Source organism: Eublepharis macularius, chromosome 7 (assembly GCF_028583425.1).
Source record: "Eublepharis macularius isolate TG4126 chromosome 7, MPM_Emac_v1.0, whole genome shotgun sequence".
NCBI lineage: Eukaryota > Metazoa > Chordata > Lepidosauria > Squamata > Eublepharidae > Eublepharis > Eublepharis macularius.
In genome coordinates, this window is record NC_072796.1 from 112,522,424 (window position 1) to 112,547,198 (window position 24,775).

The 24,775-nt window shown below is 42.1% G+C and overlaps 1 protein-coding gene across 3 annotated transcripts in view; it reads right to left on the minus strand.

Annotated features, from left to right (window-relative positions):
- Positions 1-4,551: 4,551 nt before the first annotated feature.
- Positions 4,552-24,775, minus strand: part of SNX31 (sorting nexin 31) — a 32,310-nt gene continuing 12,086 nt past the window's right edge. For 2 of the 3 annotated variants that reach the window (XM_054984362.1, XM_054984364.1), the window contains exons 5-14: positions 23,731-23,841; positions 22,543-22,633; positions 19,941-20,028; positions 17,121-17,190; positions 15,481-15,573; positions 12,719-12,922; positions 11,184-11,282; positions 9,618-9,695; positions 8,322-8,378; positions 4,552-5,895 (exon numbers count right to left, since the gene is read on the minus strand). In XM_054984362.1, coding sequence (XP_054840337.1) covers positions 5,800-5,895; positions 8,322-8,378; positions 9,618-9,695; positions 11,184-11,282; positions 12,719-12,922; positions 15,481-15,573; positions 17,121-17,190; positions 19,941-20,028; positions 22,543-22,633; positions 23,731-23,841 — 987 coding nt within the window. In that variant the 3' untranslated portion in view covers positions 4,552-5,799. The remainder of the gene's footprint in view (positions 5,896-8,321; positions 8,379-9,617; positions 9,696-11,183; positions 11,283-12,718; positions 12,923-15,480; positions 15,574-17,120; positions 17,191-19,940; positions 20,029-22,542; positions 22,634-23,730; positions 23,842-24,775) is intronic. The other variant, XM_054984363.1, reaches the window with a different exon arrangement.

A 24,775-nucleotide genomic window follows, 5' to 3' on the forward strand; every position in this document is an offset into this window, starting at 1 on the left:
GCGGGCCCCGGCCACAGAGGCTCACAACGCGCGACCGCTCTCGGCAGCTCTCGCTTCCGGCTCTCAATCGCAGTGCGTGGACTCTCGGATGTGAGTGGAGGCAGCGCCATCCAGCGGCAAGAGCCCTGCTGGGGGCGCATCGCGTCTCTCTGGATCTGCAGCGCAGACGGCCGGTTGGATAATGCACTTTAGTAGTCTTTTGCAACTGGGCTTTCCTGTCTGAAACAGAAAAATCCACTTCCGAAAGATTGCTAAAGTGCATTATACAACGTGCGCGGAAAGAGGATCATCTGCAGAGCGCAGAGTGGGGATGTATTTATTTATGGAGATTGTGTTATTAGGGTAGCCAACTGCTTGGAGAAGAAAAGGCTCAGCCGCTTCAATTAAAGGCTTAATGGGATGTTAGATATCTCCAGCTTCCTACCCATTAAGCCTCTGTTAAAGAGGCAGGTTGGTAATTAGTTCTGAAGCGCAGCATGTCCCAAAAGAGCAAGGAAGCCACCCAAGATTTCTTAACTCGGAAAAATGCATTTCTGCAGTGGCTTCCGAGGAGGGCAACAAAGACCTGCAATTAAAAGGAGCCAGTCTGCACCCGCTCCCTTTTGGGAATTTACATTGATTGTAGGTATTCTTGCCCATCTTAGCCCGCATAATAATGAATTTGGGAACTTCGATATGGAGCCGGTGCTTTGCCTGCGAAATCATGCTTATTGGCTCCTTAGGATTCTTTGTATCACGGTGCTCAGGAAAGAGCGCCAATCAATCTAAGGTTCGCGCTCCGGCAGAGGCCTGAGAGCTAGCGCCGCTTGGTGGCCGGAGGATGAAGCAGCAACCTGATGACCAAGTGAAATAATAGCACGCGCTTCGTGTCTCTCACGCCTCTTCGTTTGCTCCTTTGTTTAAATCAAAGGGGCCCGGCTGGTCTTTTTGACCTACGCACAAGGAGCCCTGGAATCTAAAAGGAGAGGACCCTGAGAGAGTTACTGCTCCCCTCCCTCAAGCACACCTTCCTCCCCGAAAAGATTTCCCCATGGTCTCCAGTTGATATACCTCAGCAGTATAGTTGCCAACCTCCAGGATCTCCTGGAGTTACAGCTGATCTCTAGACAACAGAAATCAGTCCCTCTGGAGAAAATGGCTGCTGTGGAAGGTCGACTCTAAGCCATTATAGCCGAAACTGAGGTCCCTCCCCTCCTCACAGCCCACCCTCCTCAGGCTCAACCCCCAAGTCTCCAGGAATTTCCCAACCCAGAGTTGGCAATCCTACTCAGCAGGTGTCCAACCATACCAATAATACTAACTGTACTTACATAGTAAAGAGTCCATAGCTGGACTTGTCTGTTGATGACTCTAGTCTCCAGATTTAATTGTCCACTGATCCGGGACACTTGGCTATAAGATGCAAAAAACCCTGTCCAATAGCTCTTGGACCTCTGGTCAATGAGCCCAGAGCCACATGTCCTTGCCTGTCTGCCATTCCTGGACAGAGGATCATCATCATCTGACTCTCACATCCAGACTGTGTCGAGATATGCAAACACCATTTCATGTTGCTACTGTTCCTTTTCACAATGAAATCTATCTGCTCTGATAGATACCAGGAGCTAAAGCATGCTGTTTTAAATAATAGCATAACATCTTTTGGATATAATTGGGGGTGGGTGGGCAGCAGGGGTGTGTGTCTTTCTATTCTCTGTAAATAATAATTTGCTCTTGGGCTATAAAGTCTACTTCATATTCAAAATTTCTGGTGCTTAAAAGGATAAACCTTTTCATTGCCAGACCTCTAGATCTTCCAATATTATTTTTCTTGGCTTGTAGTAAATTGTTCTTATGATTCTTCTGATTTTATCCTTTTGATACATCTGCCATAACAAAACTCTAATGTTTTTGATCTTTTGAAGAGCTGTAGATGGAACACCCTCCCCTACAACAAAGTTCCCACCTGCACTTTTTATTTGTGCTTTCAAAGGGAGATTACATTTGCTTCACTTAGGCTTTGCGCAAAAACGTATCCTAGATACTTTTTGCATCGAAAAGTCAGTAGTCAGGCCATACACATAAAGGTTATTAGTTTAAAAAATGGGTAGAGGGGGAGTTCTGTGTTGGTTTGGTGAAGCTTGGTTCCTGACAAAGATGTGCTACTGTCTTCCTTCCATGAATTAAAGCAACCGTAAAATGGTCAAATTCAGAATTTTATTGTGCAAACCAGCTCTTAGGGACCCATTCAATACCTGTCTAGATAAGTAACTGATTCTTCAAAATGCTATCGTGGGCCAGTTTAAGAGGATCCATTCAGTCACTGGACCATCTCCTTCTGGGAAGATTTTTGCAAGCATTTCCTTACATTATAGCACCTTTAGCTCTATATTTTTGTCCATAAAATTGCTACTTTTTACCACATTGTGATGCAGCTAGATCACACAGCCTGTCAAAACAGTTTCAGAAAGCAAGGCTGAAAAGTACCTCTGCCCGAGACCCTGCGCTGCTTATTGGCAACACAGCACTAGCTAATGTGATGCAGTATAAGGCAGCTGCATCAAGGCTGCTACGGATAAAGATGCGATTACGCATCTTCCAGGAAAGAGGCAATTTATGTCTCTGAAAATGTCAATGGTTTAATACTTCTGTTAAATAAGAAAAATACCATTTTATACAAGAGTAAACAGCAGATTGCTATGATTAAAAACCATTTTACATTTATGACCCGAGGTTCTCACTTGGAAAAAAAAATCAATGACTTTCCTTGAATTGCAAGCACAAACAACGGGGCCTTTAAAAAAGATATTCAGCACGTACATAAAAAGATCCTTACTAGTCCATCCAGGGGTCCCTCTATTCCAACACGCTGTTTCACACACATTCTGGAAGGGACAACAAATAAGGCACAGGGGCCTTAGGGACCCATAGGGAAAGGCACAGGGGTCCCTTTCCCTAATGTTGCCTCCCGGTACTAGTATTCAGAGATTTACAATATTGCCCATTTTATTTTCAGTCCCTGTCCTAATAATCCCCAGCACGAGGCTTGCCTTTTTCACCACTGGTGAAACATTTTATTCCATCTCTCCACCACAACCCCAAGATCTCTTTCACTCTCAGTCTCTGTTTGGCCCCATCAACATGCTTTTAATTTTGGATTTTTTTGTGCATCACTTTACACTTAATCTACCTCGAACTTCATTTGCCATATTGTTGTCTACACAGCCAATTTAGAGAGCTCCTCCCTTGCAATATGTCTTGGTTTTTTTCAAGCTTGAATAATCTGATATCATCTGCAAACTTGGCCACTACATGGCTCATCTGTACTTCTATATCATTCATGAACAAATTTCAAGCACTGGCCCCAGTACTGATCCTTGTGAGCGCTCTCTGCTCACTTCTATCCATTTCAACAACTGTCCGTTTATTCTCTGCTTCCTGTTTAGGAGATTTTTAACCTGTAAGAGGACCTGTCATTTTACCCCATGACTGCTAAGCTTACTCAGGAGGAGTCTTTGGTAAGATCCCTTGTCAAAAGCTTTTTGGAAGCCCAAGTCTATAATGTTTGATGTATTGTCGAAGGCTTTCACGGCCGGAGAACGATGGTTGTTGTGGGTTTTCCGGGCTGTACTGCTGTGGTCTTGGCATTGTAGTTCCTGACGTTTTGCCAGCAGCTGTGGCTGGCATCTTCAGAGGTGTAGCACCAAAAGACAGAGATCTCTCAGTGAGATCTCTCAGTGAGAAAACCCACAACAACCATCTATAATGTTTACTGGACCATCTTTATCTATATGCCTTTTCAAATAATTCCAAAAGACTACTGAGGCAGCACTTCCCTTTGCAGACACCATGCTGATTTCCCTCTCAGCAGGCTCTGTTCCTCTACGTGCTTAACTCTTTCTTCTAATTGTTTTAGTTCATAAATATACAATAATATCAATCACCATAATAATTCTGTCTTTTCTATCATTTTACTTGGAACAGATGTTAGGTGAACTGGCCTGTAATTTCTTGGTTCCCCTCTGGATCCCTTTTTAAAAATCAGTGTAACATTTGCTGATCTCTGGTCCTCTGACAGAGAAGCTAATTTTATCAACAAGCTGCATATTGTGGTTACTAGAACAACAATTTCATATTCAAGTTCTTTAAGCTCTCGTGGGTATATTGCCACCCAGACCCAGCATTTGCCAAGTAGTGCTAGAAGTTAGAACATCATCTTTCATCGCCTCAATTTGACTCTGTTTGTCAGACACCCTTCCCAAAAAACAGTGGCTCTGGCATGGGTACATGCTCCGTATTTTTCAGTGATAACAGATGGAAAGAACTCACTCCATTTCGCTGCTCTCTCCCTGATGTCTGTAAGCAATCCTGTCTTTTCTTTGTCAACCATTGCCTTCCTGGCTGATTTCCTGCTACATTTGAAGAGATTTTTTAGTGTCTGTCTTGATGCTCTTAGTAACCCACTCCTCACATTTTCTTTTTGCTTTTCTTTTTGCTATTGCCATGTAAGAAGAGTAGTTAAAAAAAAAAACTAGGAACACATCTGAAGTTCTTTCACAGTGCTATATTTAATATACCTACTAAGTTTTTTATTATGAATTTTATATAAAGGAAATAAACTAACAAGAAAGAAAACTACACAGAGAATAACAAAACAAAGAATGACAACTAAACATAACAAAACAAAGAAACTATACGAACTAAAAAGAGTTTTCGGATTTTCTCCGTTACAAATATAATTATCAAATTTTCTTTTACTCTCCCATTACAAAGAAAAGCCCTCTTTTTTCTAATGTTGAAATTTCTTATTCCACAGATCATCAAATCATTACTATTTATTTCATGCAAAAAGTCTATAAAGGGTTTCCAGTCAACAATAAAACTAACTGTCTTTTCTCTAATCAATGAAGTAAGTTTTGCCATCGTTGTAAATGCCAACATTCTCCATTGTAGCAATGTTGGACTCTTCCAGTTTTGTGCATATAACAATCTCGCTGCCATTGTTATATACAAAAACAAAGTTCCATGACTTCTTTTCCAGCTGAGTGTCCATCAATCCCAAAAGAAAAGACTCTGGTTTCAACTGTTATCAGTCTTTAAAATCTTCTGGATTAATAGTTGTATTTGTATCCAAAATCTTTTTGCTTTCTTACAAGTCCACCACATATGATAAAATGTTTTTTTCTTGTTTGCATTTCCAGCATAGACTCGAAGTATCCCTGTACATTTCAGCCAGTTTCTCAGGAGTCATATACCAATGATATATCACCTTATAAAAATTCTCTTAAAGACTAGAACTTAATGTAAATTTCAACCATTTTGATCACATATTTTCCCATTGTTTCATTAATATGTCATATCCAAAATGTTTAGGCCATTTAATCTTTCACTTGCAAAAGATCTGGCACAATACATAATTTACCCCAACGTCTGAAGTCATGGAAATGTAGCTGTGTAGTTCTCTTATAGTTTGTGTTCCATGGAATGGAACTGTGGAGAACAATGCAATAGCCACATTTGTTTGCCAAAATCCCAGAATTTTGAAAAATAAATTATTTTTATTCATGTCAAATGTGTCTATTTCTAAAGCTCAGGATCTTTAATAAAACCTAATATATGCATAACATATTTACATTTCTTGTTCCAACTTGTACAACTTATGGTTCCCAGGAGTGGCGAACTGATGCTCTGAATTATCAAAACCAAAAATGTTATATATCTCAAGGAAAACGAAGAGTGCTCCCTGGCAATCAAAGCAAGCTACACACTTTTATGGGCTGTTCCTTATAAGAAGAAGAGAAACAACTATCACGGTGTAGATCACAAATCTTCTTCTCTTATCTTCTCAAACACACAGTCATCCTCATTTGGTCTACTTGACAGCCTTTTTCTTGGCATAAAACCAGAATGAAATATCTGTGCAGAACCAAAACATACTGGGATGACATACTGGAATGACAAGGTGCCCAAAAGAACAAAAACGCTAAAACAAAATCCTCACTTGTATCATCAAGATTTGTGTATGAACCAAATGTGTGCAGCTCAATCAGAAAGATTAATGCAAAAGCACATATGGCCCCTTTCACACTTGGTCTTTACAGCACGTTCACTACCTGTTTTGCATCCCATGTCTGTCTGCCTTTTACACTTCCAAGGTAGTCATGTGATGCAGCACCAGACTTTGTCTGGTTTTCTCTGCTGTATCTGGCTGCGGACATATGGTGACCTTTTTTTGAATCAGCTGCCGACTCGCGCTTGGCCCAGTGTATGTCTGTGTGAATGGTTTTGCCTCTCTCAACCCCCTCTCTCCCTATCTTATCATAAGTTGATTGAACGGAGCAGATTTAACCATACCCACCCTAGTCAGCTCCCCTAACATCTCTTTTCCATTGTTTTTCTAAAGGACGTTTGGTGGCAGTGTGGTGAAGCATCCTCTGCCCGCCAAGCTTGCTAGTGGTGAACCCAGCACCCCCTGGCCTCAGTGCTCCAGTGCCTCTGTCTGAGCAAAGCCCCCCACCCAGGAACTGGAGCTGGGATAAGCAGGCAGCCCTGGGGGGGCTTCAGCTGTGCAGCTCATGAGGCGCTCAGTGGGGGGGGGGCTGAGACAACTGTAATCTTCACTCGGCTCCCTCTTGCCCTTGCCAAATCCCAGCGAGTTTGTGAACCGGGGATTATGAGCTGTTATCTGTGGCTCCAGAGCGAAGGAGGATTGGAGGCTGGGAATGAGCAAGGGGCTCTCCCTCCGGCCATGTCTCTGCTCAGCCTCTCCTCTCTTCTGGATCCCGGGAATCCTGCTTCCATGGCTTCCTCTCCCTTTCAAGCTATCTTATCACATTGGGGCTTTTTGCTGCTCTGCACCCCACCCTCCTCAGCTCCCCGTCTGCTCTTCCCGTAATTTTTTTTTTTTTGTATTTCTGAAGAGCAGTAACATTTCAGTGTTGTGAATTTATGCACAAATACATTAAGCACTGTTAAACATAAGCGAGGGCATTTAACAGTCCTTGTGATGTGGGGCTGAGCGAGAGCACAGAACCTGCAGAACCACGGCTTGCTCAGGAAGGGAGCTTTCCTCACCACAAAGCGAGGTTATTTTCTTGCAAGCATCCAGTAGGCTCCTGGCTAAATCGTGCTCCCCATCCCATCCCATCCCTCTCCTGTTGCCTTCAAGCTGCGAGGAACTCACCCGCTTTTATTACACTTCTCTGATTGCAGAGAAGAATAATAAAAGGGGAGGGGGAAGAAGAGAGGAGGAGTTCTTTCAGAAAATCAAGTCAAGTCAAGTGATCATGGTGTCTCCCCTGCCAGGTAAGAAAATCAACTTGGCAATCGAGGGAGGAAGCATGGGGTTGACGTTAATTGCACTTTAGCTGGTCTCGTCCTGGTGACAGCCCACCCTTCTTGCAAGTAAAGAGGCTCAGGCAAGATGGCGCATTGGATGGAGAGGTGAACGCATGCCTGCCTCTCCTCAAGTCCTCCAGCCGCCTTGCTCCCGATTCATTCCAACACACTGAAGGGCGGTGTGCTTTCTCCCGCCTCTCTCTCTCTTTCCGTGCCTGCCACCTCCACACATCCCCGTGCTAGGTGGGGGCTCTACTTTCAAAAGTGAAAAGTTGGGTGCGAAAATGGCTGCACAGAGATGCAGAACTGATGTGCATGGGGAGGGGGAGGGGTTTCTTAGTCTAACAAAGTAGTGACGTCACAACATTACAACGCATGCGCAAACTCAGGGAGCGTGAAAGAGAAGGTTTTGCAAAACCAGCAAGGGTGTTGATTTTCAGAGGGCCCAACTCAACTGACATCACAGCCACAATGGCATAGTAAATGGATTGTGCTCTCACAAGCAGCAGCATCTTATGGAGGTAGTTATTAGTGCCCAGAGAGCGCTCTAAATCTTCTGAAGTACTTCACCTACATAACTTACAGTGCAACCCCAAACGGAGTGACAATCTGGGCTTAGGAGGATATAGCTCTTTTTTAGGATTGCGCTGCTAGAACCTGAACAAGCACTACGTAATACTTGTCTGTTTTATTATTGCCATATTGTAAATTAAGTAGACCAAATATAGTGGTTTGCTCTGTAATGAATTTGTGGCAGAGGCAGGGCTTGAAGCGGAGGCTTCCTGATTCACTGCTGAGTCCCTCCCTCCTGTTAGGATGCCTGCCAGTAGAATTCCCATACAACTTCATTAGAACAATCCCATTTTATTAATCAGGTAAGATTACACAGCAATGGCTCACAGCTGCTCCCAAACCCTTCAGAATAGTTTACTCGCAACAATCTCCATTCCTACCCTCATTCCACATCCCCTCTCTCCACCGTTCATACGATTTTATTCACAAACCTGGCCCGGATGAATGCTTTGCTTCTTAGCTTTACCTGCGTCAGGCAGCTCAATCTGCTAAAAAAATTGTACAGAAGTGATCTTTATCTTTAACAAACAAGGTCAGATGGAAACATAAAGGTCACCAACCTATCATCACTTAACAACCCTGTGAGGAAGGTTAGGCTGAACTGGACCCAAGGTCACCCCGTAAGCTTCCATAGCAGAGAGGGGATTCAAACTTGGGTCTCTCAGATCCTAGTGCAACACACTAACCACTACACAACACACAGTTATCCAAGTGATAAGGAGTAGTGGATTTGGATTATTTTCTGTCCTGTAAACAGTAGACCGCCCTGAACTGAATGCCCCAGGCTTGCCCAATCTTGTCAGATATCAGAAGCTAAGTAGGGTCAGCACTGGTTAGTACTTGGATGGGAGACCACGAAGGAAGACCTGGGTCGCTATGCAGAGGCAGGCAATGGCAAACTACCTCTGTTAGTCTCTTGTCTTAAAAATCCCAGCAGGGGTCTCCATAAATTAGCAGCAACTTGATGGCACTTTACATATACACATGCATACTAGTTTATGCTATGAACCTAGAGTCTTTAGATAGCAGACAACTGGTAGATAAAATTACTTCTAAAAACATGATTGTTAAAACTCTTGAACAAGAGTTATTCGTTTAATTTAAAAAATGTGGCATTCCAGAAAGACTGGGTGGATCTGGGGCAGTTCATCAGACAGTATTGTATTTGGATGTTAAAAAAATAATTGGTGAGTGATCTTTAGCAAGTCACAGGCCCTTTTCACACTACTCACTGGCTTCCCAAACGTCGCGAGATGTAGCACAAAAACCGCAGAAGATAGCGTCTTCTTGCGCGAGTTTTGCGCGACATCGTGCAAAACTCACGCGAGAAGACACTATCTTCCGCATTTTTTGAGCTACATCTCGCAACGTTTCGGAAGCCAGTGAGTAGTGTGAAAAGGGCCACTGTTTTTCTGCCCCAGTTCCTCAGCTTCCACTTACAAAATGGAAGTAATGTGTCTTAACTCAATGCACATTTTACTTATTGAGCCAAACGGGACTTGCTCCTAAATAAATATCCACTAGATTGCAGGCAAAATGTTGCAAGGACTTAGAAGAAGCCAGCCTTGTTCTAATCCCTAAGAATGCAGTCAGCTACTTGTCTGCACAAAACAATAATGGGATTCAGTGGCACAAACAAGATGGATCATCTCCTGAGGGGTGGGGCATACAGCTAACTGAAAGCCAATGGTTAGGTAAGCAGGATAATCAAGCCAAACTTTGCTTACCCTTTCTTGATTCCTTTTGGTTGTCATCATCAGCTGCTCCGATATTATTTTTTTTAAGCAAGTACTTAGGAGAAATGCCTAAAAATGAGAGAAATATTGCATTTCAACGTTGCTTGCCTCCCCATGGGTATTTGGGTCTGGCTTGGGTCTCAAAGTGCAGTGATATTTTTAGAGCATCCATATGGCATTTGTGAACCTTCCTGCTTTCTCCTTGTTTTTCTGTGATCTTTTCTAAACCTGCTTTGGCCTTAGGGTTTTTTTTTAAATCACAATCAATATGTAGGGTGAATTCTATGTTGGCAAGTACAGATTTTTTCCTGTCCTGTCCACCCACACCAACATCATTTCCCCTGCCCCAGCCCCCCACGGTTACAATTCCCCTTCCCCCCAAGGCCAGAGAGGGCTTTCCCCCCTTAACCAGCAACTGACACATCTCAAGTGGCAGAAATAGGAAGGGCCTCTTTTTGAGGCCATGTTAAGCCACTGTCACTACAGGGATATAGTTCCTGTGGTTTGCCTTTATGTCACCTTTACGTATTCAAATAAGTCTATAAAGTGTTTTCAAATAACATCTCTTCCAATAAGCGCACATATCATTAGCATCCTATAAGGCTTTCCATCAAAAACCAACCCCAGAAGAAGGCAATGTTTCACCTAGAAATAAAAATTGTTAGCATGTACAAAGTGTATGTTTTGCTACAGCTGAGGGAATGCTCTCCTTCAGATGAATGGGTATTCCAACAGTTAAGCATTTCTACTAGGACAACAGATAGATTCAGACTCCTGTGAATCCACAACTGTTTTGAACAGATAATTAGGTCAAAGCAGACGCAACTGAGATAATGGATTTCCCAACATCTTTTAAAGTTGAATTAGAGCTGTGCAAAGCCCTGATATGAATGAGGGACAAATGGAGATGAGAAATAGCATTTGGCCTTTCTACACCCAGCACCCTTCCACAAATAAAACTAGCGTTAGTCCTTTAAAGTAAAAAGTAAAAAATACAGGTACTTTTCTTTAAAGAGCTGTAACAGCATAAAGAAGTGTTTCAGAAACTTTGTCAGGTGAGTCAAATGCTTCTCACCCCTCCCCATGCGGCGGGATCTGAATTGAAGCATTTTCGAAAGTTGCAAGGAAGATCCAACACAGATCCCCTAGCTTCTTGTCCACTTTTACCCACAAACTAGCAATGTTACATTACATGCTAACACATGCATTAGAGCGGTTCCAATGCTGTGTGAGTGTAGAACAAACAGCATCAGGAAGGTGGGGGGGGGGCTGAAACAGAGAAATTGCAGAGGGCACTGGAACTCTGCCTGCAACTTTCCCACTCTAGCCCTCCCTCCATTCAAAATATGAGCACACACTACAGTAGGGGGAAACAACAGGGAAGGAGGCAAATTAAAAGTAGCGAGGAAATGCTCATATGAGCACAATGGTTGCTTCTCTGCTCCAAATTTCTCCCCTCCCCAGTTACTTTTTAAAGCTCCAGGCTCCAAGATACATGTTTGCACTTACACAGCATAACCAGCCTTCCCAACTCCTTTATTTAAATGCAAGACAAACCTGCTTTGTGTTAAAGGCAATCCACCTCCATGTGTCAGAATCATTGTACTGGAACCTGAGTTCCAAGATCTCATCAAGCCCTTGACCTGAAAGAGATCCCTGAGCAGTTAAAAGAAAACAAGGTTAAGACTGGGATGCAAGGGTATTAATTGAAATTAGAAATTTACATTCCACTTAACAAAGATAGATAGCAGAAATTATAATAAAATGGCCAAAAAGGATAGAACTACAAAATGCAATAGTTTCTACGCTGATGTATTGTCGAAGGCTTTCACGGCCGGAGAACGATGGTTGTTGTGGGTTTTCCAGGCTGTATTGCCGTGGTCTTGGCATTGTAGTTCCTGACGTTTCGCCAGCAGCTGTGGCTGGCATCTTCAGAGGTGTAGCACCAAAAGGCTGGCAAGATCGTCTTTTTTTGCCAATGAGAAAAAGAATTAAAATGGCCAACTACAGGGAGCATAGGACCAGAAGATAATTTTAACCAAACACCTGTAAATGAGAGCACCATCCCTTTGATGAACTAGGAGGATGACCCTATCATGCTTCTTAATAACAGGAAAGTGACATTTTGACGATTAGGGAAACTCTCATCTCAGAAAGCATCAGACTATCAAAGAAAAATTCCTTATCACATGCCCCAGCAAACAGGTTTCTTTTTTAAAGAACAAGAGTTTTTATTAAAAGGTTATTCCAAGTTAGTAAAAAAAATCATTAAAAAGACAAAAAACAAAAAAAGATTTTAAAAAGAAAGGAGACCATAAGAATTAGGCATAAGAATTAGGAATAACTACCAATTTTATCTGTGAAAAGATATAGACATACTACAAATTATAACCTAACTTCAAATTTACCTTTACCATCAATAATGTATCTTAACCTCTAATTAGCCCTAAGAGGCTAGATCTTCTTTCCCTTTAAAATAGGTTTCTGACAACAACGGAGAGACTTCAAAATAAGGTTCTGAAATAAGTTGACCACATTTGCAATGCCATCCTAAACAGTCACACCCTCCTAAATCTAATGAAATCCTTCCAAATCTATTCTAAACTGGTGGACTTAAGTGTTACTCTACTTAAGGTGGCAAACTTTATCAACAATTCCATGTGTTAAGTCTCTATTATCAGGACATGGGCAGCTGAAGCTCTTTACAGCATGAAGGTAAAGAACATCACCTGATAAACAACATCCAATAAAGCCTCTGTTATTTTTTTCTCCTGTCAGTCGGCAACTCGTTCCATCTTTCAGAAGTGTTTTGACTTCATATTCCAGAAATCTAATATGAAGGCCACTTCCTACAGTGTAAATCGTGTATGGCTAGACCACACACACACTTGCTACATCAACACAGAATGGGAAGACACAAGCAAAGAATAGCTTCCAGCTATATACAGGCTGCTGCATGAAGGAAATTTCCTCCATGGATTCTCCAAAACACAACACATTAGGGAATAAAAAGAGGGAGGGGGGGATTAAAACATTTAAACAATCCAGATTTAAACATTTTAAAGATGTGAAATGGCTCTCAAGGTACTTACTAGGAATGTGACTTGCCAGCACTTCACCCTGCTGATCTTGAAGCTGACCTCTTCGATCTGGTTACTAGGCAACTTTATGCAGCAGCTAATCTCGTTATTTCCCACGTGAATAGCTGCAGTGCATCCCACTTCTGGATAGTTACAGGAGCAAGGGTCCAGTTGTGTGTATCCGTAGTGCTGCACCTCCTGAACTAGCTCTAAAAACTGTGACAAAATAGGATGTTATATAGGATGTCAGGGGGAGGCCTTGGCCTCTGTGCCCGGTTATTGGCCCTCCAGAGTCAACTGGTTAGCCACTGTTTGAGACAAGATGCTGGACTGGATGGGCCTCTGGTCTGATCCAGCAGGTCTCTTCATGTTCTTATGACCTGGCGCAAAGAAAGAGGCAGGGCTAGGAGCACAAGCAGGAGACAGAAAGTCAAGGATGCCACACTAATCAGCACCACCTGATCAAATCTATGCAGCTGCTGGTTACCGAGAGCCATACATTCTATGCTGACATGTAACCTATACAAGTATTCTCTCACCAGTTACTTCTAAAAGGTCATGGTCCAATGAGAATAATAAATGTGTTAAGAAAAGTGTGAACAGCAAGATTCCAGGAACAGTTCAGCAATGTACATTTACAGTGTACCTTAAGGATACTTAAACTGAGACAAAGGAAGAAATCCAAGCTCTCTAGAACTCATCTACTTATTCTGGAATTACATGAAAGGGAGCAATGGATTGACTCTTGTAGTAGGCAAGGATAAAAAAAATTATAGCCTTGTTTTGGCATTCCTAGACTTCCTTCAGTGTAGTGGTATAAAAGAAATTATTAGAAATCAGTTCATCCTTCTCTGTTGCCTGTGTTACATGCTGTCCATGTCCCACATTTTCAGTATCAAGAAATCAAATGCTCCATCAAAAGAACCAACACATGAGGTGAGGAACAGAGAGAAAACAAGTCCACTTTACCAGAGGGACCTTGTTTCAGCTGCAAGCCCATTGCCATAATATTATTTAGTTATGACTTTTCAGAAATAAAAGAAAGTTTAGAGATTCAGAAGGTTGCATATTAGATCAAGCAGAGCTGATGATTTTGTACCAGAGTCAGAGAAATTAAGTTTGAAGCCTGCAAACAGGAGTGCTACTTGAAGGAATGTTAGCATGTCAAGGGCGGGGGGCACCAATATAACAGCAAGAATTCCACAGGCCTTGAGTCAACTTCCATCGTGGTCAAGTCTGGTTTCTCCCTTTTAAAATTTGTTATATCTAGATTTGATTCAATATGTAGGCAATGTATTATTTAATGAGATTATCCTTAATTAAATTTAGTGCAGCACAGTGCCTATAATAAAGAAATATAATAACATTAAAGATATTGGAGATGAATAAGTTCTAATGCTCTTACCAGTGTTTAGCAATTTGTTTGTCTGTACCCTTTACGACCTTTAAACTCACATCTTGAGGTAGGGAGTTTTAGTGCAATGAAAATTTTTTTTAAATTAGGCTGAGAGATAGGAAACTGGTTAGGGTTGCCAGCTTCGGATAAGGAGATTTCTGGAGATTTGGCGGTGTGGTAGAGCCTGGACAGGGTGAGGTTTGGAGAGGGAAGGGACCTCAGCAGGGTATAATGCCATACAGTCCAAAGCAGCCATTTTCTCCGGAGGAAGTGATCTCTGTGGTCTGAAATCACTTGTAATTCTGAGAGCTTTCCAGGCTCCACATGGAAGTTGGCAACTCTGTGACCGGCCCTTGGTCATTCAGTAAGCTTTTAAAGGAGAACTAAGCACATGTCAGGAGAGTTTCCCAGATCTATGCCTCTCCACCGCTTCTTCCCTGATGCCCATGAAAACGGAGTCAGAGAGAACAAGGAAGAAAAGAAGGGGGAGGTCTGGGCCTAGTACTTGTCCTTCTCCTCCCTTTTCGCCATGCCTTCCTTCTTCTATCCCAGTGGGAAGAGCATAAAGGCAAGGAGCATACTGAAGTTACATAAAAATAGATCTGCCTTGTCCACAAGATCCACTCTGCAATACACACTGCAGAAAGGGCTTGGGAACGTCCCTCCCCACCTCACACCCTCGACATGTGGGAGAAGGAGAGTGAAGAAGAACTCTGCTAGTTGTTTCATGAAAGGCACTATGATTGTTTGTTACAGAGGAACGTGTAGGTGTGGCTACTCTAACATAACTGTGGCCAATTTGGGTACAGGGCTTGATTTCTTTTCTTAATCATCATGACTCATAATTCCATAGATAAAACCCAGTTCCAAGAACAAGAAGCCACTCCTCCCAAAGTATGCACCTTATTGCTCACAATATACTCTTAATTACATGTAGGTTACAGGGGGATGAGATTTTTGTTTTTTTAACAGAATGACTCTTAAATTCCTAAAAAGTTGTTGAAAACTTTCTTGAGGAGGGATTTGTATCTTATGTGCTTTTTAAAAAAATTTAAGTTGCATCAAAGAATAACATCTTTTAATATAGTCAATGTAGTTAGTTGTTGTTTTCTGTACCTTAATACCTTCATTACTTTCTTCCTTTCTACTGCCAAAAACCTTTATATACTGGTTAAACAACAATAGTGACTGTTTTATTCCACATTCCAGACATAAAGAGTTTTGTCTATTGGCTGTTAATTATAACTAAGTTTCAGCTTTGAAGTATTTGAAAAAGTGTAAATATGAAGGCCTTTTGTGTAGCACCCTCCCCCCCTCCATATTTTCACACAGCAATATATACCCCAGTCATGGTTATTAGTTATAAAAACCAGCTTACTTTAATTTTGTTTAGTGCTTTTTGTAGCATCTGAAGCTTCTGCATCTGTCCAACGCTGGGTGTTATCCACTTCTTCTCCATTTCCTGCAGCGCCTTTAAATGAATTTTAAAAAGCTATACTACCACTGTATATCACGGTCTATTATATATTTTTCTTCTTTAATAGGACTCAAACAACCCAATTCCAAGATATTGTAGGCCTTGGCCAATAAGTGCCTCTACATGCCCATCTGGTTGCTGTATACGAGTTCAGCTTTTCCCCAAACTAGAATGGCCGCAAGGGCACAGGAAGAGCAACAACGCTACAGCAGAGAACACCTTGGACTGCTGTCAAAAAGATGGGCCCATGTACCTGCCCAATAGGAAAGCAGTGACCCCAATCCCTAAAGTAACACCATAGCAGTTGTAGATTTTGGCAAGATATCCTGACGTTTGTGCAAACGTCTGCATTACTGCAGCTAAAACAGCTTCTGTGATCAAGCTATTTGTCAACGGCTTCCACGGAGAAGGGCTGGTATGTATGGGTCCACTGCTGGACAGAGATGGGAGCAGCAGCAGTACAGTTTCTCTTTACAGCTGCAGGAAAGGATGTTAGCTTCACATCATGTGAGACCCTGCCCTCCCCCCCCCCCACTCTTCAAGGTGGAAGGGGGCTGCTCTCCTTACTAGTTCCTCTTTAGGCTATGGAGAGTGATTTCCTCAAGGATTTCCTCAAGGATTTCCTTGTTCCTTCTGGGGCCCTGGCTGGCCTGGACTAACCATGCCAGAAATACCCTTGTCTGCTGGACTCCGTCAGCCCTATGGCTCTGGGCCCTTCCCTTTTAGAACTGACCCCTCATATAATCGTCCCTATCCACACAGTTCAAAAGGAAGATAACTGCTTAAGAGAACACACCATTGCAACTTAGAATACTATAAAATATCTTAATACCTACAGTGCTAAAAATTCTGATATTTTTAGTCCCTAAAGAACTGTGCTGATCCCTACTGGACTCCGCCTCACTCCCTCTCCCTTTCCACACACACCATCCCACGGCTTGGAGAGAATGAAAATCCACTAGAACGTTGTAAGTGGGATGCAGGGAAAGGGCTCCTTAGGACCAAGCTAGACATGATGGCAGCAGACTCAGTTATTTCAACCTGGATGCGCTACGTTCAGGTGTAGGATGTTCACAGAAGAAATGCAGGGTTGCGGAATGCTACTCCCCCAGGCAATACTTACCTCCTTTTCAGCTGCTCTTTCCAGACACTTCTGTGGGTGGGGGCAGCCACAAATAGATCATCCACAGGCAAGGGTGGGAGTTAGTACCCTCCATCCATTGGACCACACAAGAGATCTGCCATTACCACTCCTGGTTTGGCCCCTATGCTTCATAGGTACACAGCCTGTTTAACTTCCATACCACTGATTCTGAAGCAGGATGCAGTTCGCTTTCCCAGTTGGCCTGTATCCTACCACGCTACTTGGCAAAGTTTGAAGTTTTCCTCCAGCCTAAGGAGCATTTTTTCAACTTTAGTGGCTTTTCCTCTGGCTGAAGAGCCACTTAAGTTGGAGGAAGGCTTCAGCTTTCCTGTGTGGAACAATAACATACAGGACAATTACTTCTTAGAAAAAGGAAATGTTTGCTTTTAGAACTTACCTGTATATAAAGTAAGTTCACAGAAGGTCTACAATCCATAAGCATTTTATCAAGGGAAGGGTCCATATACCTGCCCCAAATTGAAAATTTACACAAAACGATTCAGTAACAGAAACGAACAACAGAAGCGTCACTAGCTGGAGAAGATAAAGTCAGTTTGAAAACCAGTCTTGCAAATAATGAACCTGTACATAAATTAGCGTGCATCTGCTCAGTGTACAAAGTGAGAAGGAAAACGTGCTCGCTGGTCCAGCTGACTTGGTGGTGTGTGTGTATCCGTCGAGAGCTGTATTCACAACGCAAGGGAAGTTCCTGTTGTGACTGCCATGGATGGACTGGCTATTCAACTTCCATATTTACTTTATTTATATCCTGTCTTTTCTCCCCAGTGGGGATCCAAAGCAGCTTACTCCTCACCTCCATTTTATCCTCACAACAACCCAGTGAGGTAGGTTAGGCTAAGAGAGTGTGACTGGCCCGAGGTCACCCACTGCGCTTCCACGGCAGAGAGGGGATTTGAACTGAGTCTCCCAGATCCTAGTCCAACACCCTAACCACTACACAATGCTGGCTCTTACAGGAAGAAGTCCTAGTGGGCCACTGACAGCCAGGAGCAAGCAGAGCCAAGCTCCAGTAGCTCTGCTAGCACTGCAGGGGTGTTAATCCAGTACATTTTTGGCCCTGGATTGGCCCACTTATGGCCAACATCTTTGAGCAAAATGGATTTCACCCCTTGACTTTGTGTAGGTTGCCATCAGAAATTGTGACTTTTGCTGAGACTGCAGTGATACAGCACTGGGTGATGGTTGTGGTTTCCATGAGGAACATCTAAATACAAGTAGCTGGAAACACTGGAAAAGCACCACTTAATATCAAGAGAAAGCTTTTGTTTGGAGGGGAGCAGTTTGTCTAAAGCTAATCAGATTTTTGCAACAGAAGACCTCTCCCACCAAACAGTCTCTGTTGTGTTTGACCCTATATATTACGGGGTAAGGAGAAACATGGATTGCTGGATTTTAGATCCTATTTTGTGTGATTGTTCCAATGGCTTTGGGAGACCCTGTGGATTCAGCTGAAGAAGCCTAGAAATTGGCCAGTGGATATTAACTTTGCCCGCTGAGTTAAGATGCAGAGATGCCATGAGAACCATAAGGGGAATGCCCCCTTCGACTGTTTGCATGTACAATCATTCTATACAGGAATACTTTTTCTTGAACCTCAGCCTGAAACTCCTTTTTGGAAGTCACCAGAACGCACTGCTGACTTCTGTGAAAGCGTACAGTCCCCAGGACAAAGATGTACACCTGCAACTCTGGCAAGATAACCAGTCTCATGACCAATGAGAAGAGCTTTGACTGGCATATTGTTTGGAAATACTGGAAGATGTTATGGGTATGGGGTTTTCAGTCCCCTGGCTGCCAATGTAAACAACAATAAGAGGACAATTAAGCCACACCTCTGTCTCCACCTCTGAGAAGTGGGGTGCCAGCATGGTACACCCCTGCTCAAGGGAAATGTAGAAAGGTCAGGGAGGAATGCTGGTTTGGTAGCAGCTTTTTATTCTTTTAGGCTAGGAGCAGCCTGTTCAGTTTGTACTCTCAGGAGTCTGAGGGTTGAGAGGCCCACAAGCCAGTGAAGGTCCTGCAACCTCTCCAGGTCCTTGGGCAGGTAGCTATGAAACTGCATCAGCTTCCTTACCAGGAAACAGAACAATTACTAGAAGGGCAGTAGACATGGTTTAACATCTAGATTCAGATTGCCTAACATGCATTAAGCATGCTCTCAAGTATCAACCTTTTGTTTCAGGTGTATTTACAATGCCTAGTGGTGTATGGCTCATCTCTCCACTCCCTACTGTGTCCTCTACTGGGGACTGTTTTAGAACTATAGTTTAGAACCACACTGTAGATACATATTTTATTTGTTGATGCTTATACACTGCCTGATCAAATATCCCATATTATTTTCTGGAGTCCTATGCATCTTTCTGATGGTTTTGTATAAGTTTTTCATTCTTATTCATGTATCACGTATCTGATTCAGTTTGCAGTTCGCTTTTGTAGTGTATTGCGTGGCAGTGCCTTCCAATAAACTGCTTAATTCGTATCACTAACACTTGGGTCTATGTCTTCTGCCTGACAGTCATATACCGAGTAGGGTGATAAGAGCCCGTAGGAACAGAGGCCTTCTGAATTAACAGAGGCAATTGAACTGCAGCCTGGCCAGCAGTGTCAACAAAAGGTATCACCTTCTCCTGTACCTCTGCCAGCTGGTTTAAGCAGAATGGCCCCTGCAGTCCTGGTCTGTAATATCACAGGGTCTACTCAGCTGGGCTCAAGTCCCACCCAATTTGACATCCTAGTCTGCCCTTAGCAATTGTTGTAAAAATACTGTATTTTTAACTCTCTCCAACTGAACTTTTAAGGATGTTTGACCAGAAATGGACTGCCTAAATTGCTCAACAGATATTAGTTTCTGCTATAAAAGCGGGTGATATATTAGCATCTCACTAAAATGGCTTAAGTACAATTGACAATAGCATAAATTGTGTGCTGGATTCTCTTTTGTTAAGTAAGAGCCTCTCTCTCTCTCTCACTTAGCACTCTTCAGGTCCAACCCATGAGTTTCAAAATTGCATAATTGTGTCAAAAACGTAACACAGGAAAAAAAACCACTGAAACCCATGCACAAAAAAGAGCTGAATTTGTCAGAGCTCAATCCATATAATATTGGATCCTAACACTCTGTAAAGATTTCCACCCTGTTTGTCATATTTATTTTGAACGCATTTTGCTAATCTTGCTTTAGCTTCCTGCTTACCACTTTCTGATCGCAATCTTGCAAGAAGAGTCTTTCACACCCCGAAGACTCACATAGGGAAGTTCAAATTCTGCCAGTTTTTTCAACACTGCAGAGGGGGAAAAGAACAGAATTTGTGAAATGCTATTACAGGAGAGCATTTTGCATATACTAAGTTGTGTGTGTACCCATCGCTAAAAATTCTGCACCCAAACAATCCAAACACTGCATCAAAAAAAGCTGAATTCTATGCCTGTATAAATTTGGCAAGCTTTGCAAACTTGCTTGATTTCTTTTATTTTGCATATTTTATTTTGCAAATGTTTTGCAATATTTTGCATTATCTTTCTTTTTGTTATGTAGAGTCATGTAGAGTAAGAAGTTGTACCAACGACTGAAACCTCACCTAAAATCTCTGCAAACCCCACCCCTACTCTTGTGGCTTCCAAGAAAAAGTTGTGACTCCTCCGAAAACTAAATCTGGCACTTTATTTCTGCTTCTGTGAAACTGCAGCAGACTGCTCAGTTAAGATTTCTAGTCAGATCCTACTCCTGTTTACTTGGATGCAACAACTACTGAAATTAAGCAGTCTAAAATACTCAAAATATGTTCCTCGTTCTTTTATTTTTAAGAAAAGTAAGGACAGGCAAACTCCAGTTCGTCCAGCCACCAGCATTTGGCCATCAAAGTAAACATGAGTTTATTCAAACCAGGAACTTTGGGATGAAGCTCTGTGCACAAAAAGAGGCTTGCCTACTAAAACCCCCACTCCGTTTACATGAAGCCCTGATTGTCTACTGAGAAATAGTTTATATATATGAAACACCTGGTGTGCACACAGTCTTATGGCCTCCCCTTAGGGAACAATGTTGATATTGTCACCCCATTGCTAGCCTGTGGCGGTGGATGGACTAGGTCTAGGTCTCAGTCATTAGGGTGAAAATGGAGCCATTTTAGGGAGCAAAAATCCATCATCTTCTCAGATAGATGGAGCAGCAAAGTTGTTGCCTAGCTGTCTGAAACCAGCAAGATAATGAATGATACAAAGAAATAGCTTCAGTAACTGAAAAAAAAACATAAACATAAAGAGGTGGCCTGTCAAACTATACACACAATATTCCACAGCACTCTACACAGAACCTACCCAAATGAGGAACAGGTTCTGAAACACATTTGTTAGTTTCTGTCTCTGAGGGAAGGTATGGGATTAGTAACCACTTGCTACACACACGCATAGGTGTTAGGTACACAATCTTATGTGTTCATTTTGTTTGGGACTATCCACCTGAAGCTCTTGGAAGTATGAACACCTACAGGTAAGGTTCCTTATCCCTCTCCTTTGCTACAGAAGTAAGATTCCATTCGCTGTTTCATTTTCTGTTAGCTTTGTGAACTATTATAAATAATTATCACTCTCTTCTTATCCTTATCTGGCAAAAAATATGAAGTTGTGACTGGCTCAATCATACCCATATGCTAAACATTGTTTTCATGTGGAATCAAGACATTATATAATGCTCATTCACATATCTTTCATGGATATGCAAATATATTTTTATTTATGCATTCCTCCATTCTGCTCCAAGCAATTTCATGTCTTCTTGGTCCTTAGCAGGGTATAATCCACCTATTTTTACAAGCAGTACTGTCCAATTTACATACTGATTGAAAACAAATCAGTGACTTCATACTCTGCTGTGTTATTTCTTTCTTAAGGATGAAACTGAAAAAAAGTGTAGTTAGGAATGGGCCAGAAGTTACATGGGAGATAATGGCAGTCATGAGCCGGAGTCAAGAATAAAACTTAACTGTTTTAAACTCAAGCTATTTGATGTGATTTAGATTTATTACTGAAAACCCCAAAGTTAAGGCTGATTACTACTAACTTGGGCTGTAGCTCACAAAATGGATGAAACTGTTAGAGCGAGTGTAAAACAACGCTGCAGAATTAAACGCCGAGCTGGTTAGAGGCAAAAGCTTTATTTGAGGAAGTTACATACTTGAGGGAAAGAGGGAGAGAGAGACCCTAGCTATCTGACTACATCTTGCAGAGAGAGAGAAGAAGTGTGGCAGGAGAGAGAAGAAGCAGGATATTGCCCTGTTTAGCCCAATAGGAGACAAGACAAGGAAATGACCCCCAGGAAACAAGAGAGGTGCTACTCTCACTGTCCTAACTAAGTGATCCTTGCTGCCTCCTGCATGGTAGGCTCTTCTTACTTCTTGCTGCTGCAGTACACCAGACATTGTTATTTCTAACAGAAACATGTATTAGCACCTATATAGTGCAGAAGGGAAGTCATCTAAGAATTCACATCACAAGAAGTTAAAAGTCCCTACAGTGAACTTGTCCATGTGTCACATTACAAAAGGCAAACTTGTTCAAGCAAAAGAAGAAATGAGAGCATCAGTGAAAATAAATAAAAAGATGCTGCATTTTATGCAACGTGACCAAAGATTTATACCTTTTTGTTTCCCATTTACCCATAGCTTTGCTGAAAAATCTGAAAAACAAAACCTAGCCAATATGTTACTTTCAAGAAATTGTTACTTAGCTGATTTTGGTACATTATACAAATGGAAAGGAATGTGAATGAAGTGTGCAGTGTACAATATACATCTTACCAGAAAGCTGCCCATCGTTGTGATCCTGAATAAGAAATAAACTGAAATACCCCATTAGTTCTCTTGAGAGCTCTATCTTATAGGACACAACCTGTGGAAGAAAAAAAAGAATCACTTCTCCTATAGACTGCAATGGTATTGAAAAACAGCTTATGAGATAAATTTTAAAATTTCAATATATATTTTATGTTTCGACTTCTGCTGATTCCATCTGCAGATAACTTGCAAAAGGGCTTTATCTTGATGGCCACCACTCCAATGGGAGCTAACCAAGGGCAGGCAGTGTAGACAAAGATGCAAGGTAACGGATGACTAATAGAATGCTGTAACTTTAAGAGTCAACAGCCTGCTCTAGAACAGCAACAGTCAGGGTATGTTTAGAGGAGGGACAGAGGACTGGGTATGTGAGTGCATGCACCTTTACTTTGTATCCTTGTTCAGTCCATTGCTGTCCAGAGTATGTATGTGGACATTTTCTTTTTAATAAATTTCTTATTACTTTGAATGCTGGGTTTTCATTCTCCATAACCCCAGTAAGCCCCAAACAGTTTACTGAAAGGGCACCGGGGAAGGGAGGAAGCCAGTCAACAGATCACTAGATCCCCAGAATAGTGAAGAGTCCAGTAGCACCTTTAAGACTAACCAACTTTATTGTAGCATAAGCTTTTGAGAACCAGAGTTCTCTTTGTCAGATGCATACATCTATGGTTCTCAAAAGCTTATGCTACAATAAAGTTGGTTAGTCTTAAAGGTGCTACTGGACTCTTTACTATTTTGCGACTACAGACTAACATGGCTAACTCCTCTGGATCTAGATCCCCAGAGTGTGCAAGTGCAGTAAACTGTTGCTGTGGCAGCTAATCAAAGTGCAGTTAGAGGCGGGGCCAACTAAGCCGAGCCATTAAATGGCAACACAGATGGAGGGCTAGTCTTTTTAGTGAGATATTGTCTAAATGACCAGCTGGTGATAGTGCAAATACCCAATGAACAGCCAAGACCTATTATGAGGGTCAGGTGAGCCCAGAAGAGCAGTGTGCCACTGGGTGGAGACTTGGAACATCCGCTGAGTACCTTGACCTCTCACAGGATCCAAAGCAGAACAGCACTAGTGCTTCAGCAGGGTCATTCTGCAACAATGATAAATGTTTCATAGGAAATACTCTTGAATCCATTTGCAGAACTACCTACCTCTAGCACTCTTTCAGCAGTGTCTGACGTCTGAATGTCTATTCTCAGATGCCTCCCATCAGCAAGGTAAACATCTAGAAAGGCTTGTTGGATTTGGAGTTTAAATGTATCCTGCAAGACAGGGGAATAAAAAAATAGTCTGGATCACAAATGTTTGTTGCACTTGCTGTTGAAGGTGAAAGCCACTTCAGAGACACAATGTGGATAATAAGCAAGCCAGAACACTCTGTACCCCCACCTGTACAGCTGAGACGGGAGGCAAAGACAGGACTTTTTCAGTGGTGGCACTCGCCTGTGGAATGCCCTTCTCACTGAGGACAACCAGTTGCCCACCTTTTGTTCACCAGGTCAAACATTTCTTTTAACCCATGATATTAACTAAGGAGTTTTGGTCCTTTTTGTTGTTTTATGGTCTGCATCTAGTTTTACAGGTTTATTTAGGATACTTAATGTTTGTTTTACATTGCTTTTATGTCCCTGGTTTGTTTTTAATATTGAAAATATATATTGCTATTTTTTATGGTTTTGTTTTTATTTGAGAGCTGCCTCAAGCAGGTCTCTGGAGAGGCAATACACATATTCTCTAAATAAATAGTCCAAAAGGGAAGATTTAGATGCTTAATTAATTAATTAGTAACAATAACTAAATGCTGCACCAAGAACAGTATCATGACAGTATTGAGGTGGGGGAATTCAGCAGGCAGTATCTTAACTTGTGCTTTTCTCCAAGGGAAGGAACCTTCACTTGGAAAATGTTATCAGAGGAGGACTCCTTCCACTGGAAGAAAGCACTTTCGCTAGTAGAACAGAATGAATTTATGAGATCCAGCACAGTGTTTTTTAAAAATACATTTTCATACCCTGTCTTTCCAAGTCTCAAGAAGGCTTCCAAAGGAACAATGAAAATAGAACCCCACAAAGGAAGAACAGAACAATCAAAAGCAGCCGCAACACACAAAACAGGGTTAACATACCTGTAACTTATGTTCATCGAGTTCTTCTGTGCTGACACACATGGGGACTGCGCAGGCGCAGGCCAGCCGCC